This window comes from Notothenia coriiceps, unplaced genomic scaffold, assembly GCF_000735185.1.
Source record: "Notothenia coriiceps isolate Sejong01 unplaced genomic scaffold, NC01 NC01_scaffold00037574, whole genome shotgun sequence".
Lineage (NCBI taxonomy): Eukaryota > Metazoa > Chordata > Actinopteri > Perciformes > Nototheniidae > Notothenia > Notothenia coriiceps.
Genome location: NW_011370275.1, coordinates 1,136 through 6,675, shown reverse-complemented (window position 1 = coordinate 6,675; position 5,540 = coordinate 1,136). Strand labels below are relative to the sequence as shown.

Genomic DNA, 5,540 nt, shown 5'->3' with positions numbered 1-5,540 from the left:
TGAATTATAACTGGGTTGAATGCTTCCTCTTGAGCCCAGTGACCTTGTTTTACTGTAATTGCCGCTGCTCTCCGCCTGCGAGGGAGAATAACAAGTGTTATTTTTTTAATCTGTATTTCTCTCCTTCGGCAACATGTAGGCACAAAGCTCAGACTGTGATATTAGATGTGCTACTTTCCCGTTGAGAGATTTGAGTTTTCTGCCTCTAAGCTGGCTTAATGAAGCAAGATCGTACAGGAGAAATAATGTGTGCGTGGGGGGAGAATAGGAGAGAGGAGTGGGATAAAAAGATTGAAAAATCAGATTGAGACAGAAAGATGTGAGTGAAGAAGAGGAGGGAGGAACTTCGAACATCCTGCCTGCAGCTCGGAAACCCTCAATGTCGGGGAATCGGGGTCGTAGTCCGTGTTAAATTAGCAAATTCACATTTAATGAAAGAACGCTTAATCTGGATTGGTTTTATTAATAGAATATTCCCCCGGGGCCAAGTGGAGACGGAGGGGCAAAACACTTTCAAGTGGAATAATTAAGACCCTTCTCACTTCCTCTTGTTAATTAAGAGGATCATGCAGGCTCTGGATATGATGCTGCAGCTGAACAAACAGAAACAGGCAGCAGCAGCAGCAGCAGCAGCAGTCACTCTACAGCACGAGGAGGATGAATCTTCTCACGATTTTCCATTCCTGGTTGTGAATTCTTCTGCTATTACATTGGAATTTCCTCCAGTTTTCTCTCATCTGCAGGGCGCTGTGAGTGATGCAAGCTGTGTAGAAAATGAGAGTTAAAGTGTGCCGTGTTTTCTCCATCGTGTGTTTCAGTTCCTGAGGATCTGTCCCCGGAGGAGAGGGATGAGCTGTCAAACATCCGGCGCAGGAAGAGAGAGCTGCTCGATGATATTGAGGTGTGTGTTTGTGCACGTATGAGCACTATATATACAGGTTGCATTTCAGCTTCGGTTCATTAGTAGTGCACTACTTTGGTTATTGTTAGTTAGTTATTTATTCACTTTGATGGCTCTCTACTGCTGCACTGAAGAAGTATTTGCATGCTCTATCTACTGTATGTAATGCAAATGAACTTGCAGTACATCATTGCACTCTCAATTTGATTACAGAAAGTAATGCACTCCCCTCTACTAACTGTACAGTGCATTTTCTGTCCTGTTCATGCCTTAATGCTTTTGTCTCTGTATTTTATCCTGTTTTTATTTAAATACTGTCTCGCTCTTTTCTCTCAGAGGTTGAAGTTTGAGATAGCAGAAGTCATGACGGAGATCGAGCAGCTGACGTGTGTCGGAGAAAGGTGAGTAACTCAATGTGCATATGGGGGTCAAATCTCTAAAATATCGCTATAAAGAAGCAGGTATTTTCAAGCACATAGTGGCTATATGTATACTGAAGTTATTGAGAAAGAAAACTGAACATCATAAGTGTAGTAGAAGAAGAATTCAGGCAGCAAAGATGTTGCCTCATCTACCTGTTTTTATGTATAGATTTGTATTTAACATTTAACATTTATACTCTTGTGTTCCAGTAAAACAACCCAGAGAAACAAACAGATTGCCATGGGCAGGAAGAAATTCAACATGGATCCAAAGAAGGTAATGCCTCATGTTTTCATCATCCTCCGAAGTCTCTGTAGCCTTGAAAAGGAATTTTGTTCTTATAGTCTGAAGAGAGATCCATTTTCCATCGCCCGTCCTCAGTCGAGATGAACAGCCTTCCTGTTTTTTCTCTCCAGGGAATCCAGTTCCTGCTGGAGAACGACCTCCTCCAGCACACCCCCGAAGAAGTCTCCCAGTTCCTCTACAAAGGAGAAGGCCTCAACAAGACGGTCATCGGAGACTACCTGGGCGAGCGGTGAGACAGAACATTAATCAGGCGGCAGGAGAACGTCCTCCTCACATGAGGGTTATTCACCCTTTGTGGTTAGCGAAGGAAAGGATTACATTTGATGTTGTGAACACACACGCTTTTTAACATAAATCTGATGTATTTAACAGCAGGACCTGTTTTGTAAGGATCCCTCAAAGTTAGTTTTTACTGCAGATCCTACAGAATAAGATCTGGGTAGTTAGAGTATTGATATCTGCTCTGCCTGTATAAGATATTCAGCAGAAAAAAGCGTCACAGGCTTGTCGAACTCTTTGATTGACAGATGATCTTTGAGAAGTGTAGAGAGAAAATGGCAGCGAGCAATTAACACCCAAAATGTCACAGAACAAAAAAATTATAATTTAAACATTTCCAAGGCAGGCCATTTCATTGTTTTATATTTTTGAGTAAAATATAATATATTTGACTTAGTTATACCAAATGTTACAGTCTTTTTATAAAGGTCTTAGTGAGAAAGGAGATGGATTAACAATATACATAATTATTTTTGTAATTAATTATGAATTATATATATTAATAGAAACATTGAGAAAAACTATTTTTAGGACACAAAATGTAATTGAAGTTTTTCTCTAAGCAGGTTTTCCCATACAAGCTATTTTCTATGGTCAATAATAGTGCAATATACCTAAATACAGTTATAGAAATTAAGATTTCAAGTTAGATCAAATGTAAAAAATATATATAAACTATTGTAAAACCCCCAAAAATAAAAACCAACATTTAAAACATACAAAAAAGCAATAAAAAGATTAAATAAATATGTGCAGTTTATCCGAATTTAACAGTGAAAGAGCTGTGAAGTATTTAAATAATTTTATGAAGAGGATCCTGTTTAAAGCAGCCCAGTCTGAAGTCTTCCTATGCAGGAAATCACATCAACTACAGTCTTAATTATCTTACATTAGCACAGAAACAAAGCACAATGTGAGTCAGTCGTCGGGGGCTCTGGGGACTCTTCATGTTGGTGGTGGGCTTTACTCATGGGGGATCATCAAAGAGCCCACCTACCCTGTGGAAATCACACTAAACACAGGCGGAGGGTTTACACGCAGTAATTATCACTAATTGAGCTTATGCAGGGAGCAGAACCTATCATTACATGCTGAGCAGAGAGGGAGAGAGGGGGCGGGGGGAAGTGGGGGGAGATAGGGGAGATGCAGGATAAGCAGGTGATTGGCTCCCAAATGACGCCACTAGATCTTATCATTACATGTCACTTGTTAGACGCTTTTATACTTACATACTCAATACTGTGGACAATCCCCACAGGAGCAATTTGGGGTGAAGTGTCTCAGGGACACAACGACATGCTGACTGCAGTGGGGTTTGAACCTGTGACCCCCTGATCCGAACACCAACGCACAACCCACTGCACCACACGCCTCCATCTTATTATTCCTTAAACTGAGACACGAATAAATGCAATTTTATTTTTGCAAATGACAAACCACATGTACCTATATAAATAAACCTATATGCAAGCCTCATCGGACAGGATTCCTTTTATCTGGCTGCAGATGACAGTGTAGGGTAGAAGAAATCCCCCGAGTCATCGTCCAAGTAATCCAAGTCTGTTATTGCGAAACATGTTTTTGTTTTGTTTCTCGTAAACCAACGCTGTTTTTGATGTCGCTCCACAAAAAGTCTAAAAATGTCCTGGCTTCATTTGTACAATAAACAACAGAAAGAGGATGCAGGCTCAGGATTATGGCCCCTCATGTACAACAAACACGATCAGAGAAGCTGTGACCGCAGCCCAAGAGCAGCTGTGGAATGAAAAAAAACCTCCAAAAGCCAAACAAACCTCTGACAAAAAGAAGCCTGTGTGGGTTTTGGGTTTTAGCTGTTTTTCATCAGTCAAACGCACCGTTTCCTCGCCTCAGGGGGGAGAAATACTCAGCATTAGCCAGCTGTTTAAATTGCTTCCAGACTCCACGCTCAGCGCCCGGTATGAATAAAAGTACAAACATGACAGGAATGCTGAGAAACGGGAATCCAGGTTGAGAAATGCTTTCATGGAGGAAATCTGATTTTCCTCACCCTTTCCTCTGGGCTCGCTTATTGTCTAGAGTTATGTTGCATCTTCTCTGGAGGATATTTGAAAGAATGGCTATTGGAAATCTGATTTTATCATCTGTATTTTCTCATAACAGGGAGGACTTCAACCTCAAGGTGCTGTCGGCTTTTGTGGAGCTGCATGAGTTCGCAGACCTCAATCTGGTCCAAGCACTAAGGTCAGCACAACTCTAAAAACTAAGAAAAGTTGTATGCACCCTGTAGCATCACAAATAAAATTCCCGTTCTCTCCTCCATTTGTAGGCAGTTTCTGTGGAGTTTCCGTCTGCCAGGTGAAGCCCAGAAGATCGACCGTATGATGGAGTCGTTTGCGTCGCGGTACTGCCAGTGCAACCCGGGGGTCTTCCAGTCCACAGGTCAGAGTCAGAGTCTGTTGAGTAGTTCATTGTTCACCAAACCTTTCATGTGAGACGATTCCCCCAAAGGCCCTTTGGATCAGCTCCAGAGCCCCCTTCACTAACATCAACTGTCTTTTCAATTGATCTTAAACAGGATGTTGTTACACTTTAATTATATACATATGCATATCATATTTATTGGAGGAAGTCAGTCTTGAGTCGGCTTTTCACTTTTGCATTTGTAATATGACTTATTTTTTCTTTTTTTTTAACCAACTGTTTATTTTACTATTTTAAGCATTTATTATATCACCTTTTTGCTAACTTTTTTTTTTACTTTGTTGTGTTTTCCAATCCATTAACATTTTTTATTTAGCTTACTATTTTTAGGGCTGTACCCGAATATCCGAATATTCGGTCGTTGGCCCACTATTCGGTTTTCAATTTCGTTATTCGGATATTCTTTTTTTTTTGTGGCAGTCGCAGTTAAAATCTCCAATATCAACGTAAGAGCTTGTGCCTCTTCGGGGGGTGCTAACACTTAACCATAAACTTTATCGTTTACTTTCTCCGTCTTTATATGTAGATATTACTTTTCTCCGTTAATCTCCGCTCCTTTTGACCGTCACATTGTTTCCATCGCAACAACAACTTCCTGTCAACAGCGCTAACTCCTTCAAAATAAAAGCATGTCCATACAAAATAGGAAGCCAAGCCAAATTACACTTAAGACATATACAACTGCAACGAAAGTAACACAATAATACTTTTCAATCTCCAAGAACATACATTGGGTTATTTACATTAACAAATAACTATAAAACAATACTGTAAAATAACAAAATGAATGCCTTGAATAAACCGAAATACACGTGTTGATGCGCCCCACCCCCTGCGGGCGAGCGTCGAATATCCGAATAGTCGCTGCTGATTACTACCGAATATCCGGAGCCCGAAAAATGGTATACGGGACAGCCCTACTATTTATTAATCTTAGCTAACTATTTCAACTATTTAATCTCTTACTCTCTGTTTAGACTTCTCTGCTTTCTTGCGACCTAGTTCTATTAACTCTTAATCCCAACAGTGTTGATGTTACAGTTGCATTTATTCTTTTTAAATCAAATTGAAAGCAGTTTAAAACAAGTTGGATTTAGTTAATTTTCTATGTTGTTGCAAAAGTTGCCCCTGGGAAACAAAAGAGCAGAGTGTGAACTCCAATATGGTG

The 5,540-nt window shown here is 40.2% G+C and overlaps 1 protein-coding gene across 1 annotated transcript; it reads left to right on the top strand.

The window, feature by feature from the left end:
- Positions 1 to 566: 566 nt before the first annotated feature.
- Positions 567 to 4,330, top strand: LOC104967704 (cytohesin-3-like; the record flags this gene model as incomplete). The annotated part of the gene is made up of 7 exons (XM_010797218.1): positions 567 to 689; positions 788 to 901; positions 1,238 to 1,302; positions 1,534 to 1,600; positions 1,741 to 1,859; positions 4,052 to 4,132; positions 4,218 to 4,330. Coding segments are annotated over exons 1-7 (682 nt in total), but the record flags the coding sequence as incomplete, so codon positions are not given.
- Positions 4,331 to 5,540: the final 1,210 nt, after the last annotated feature.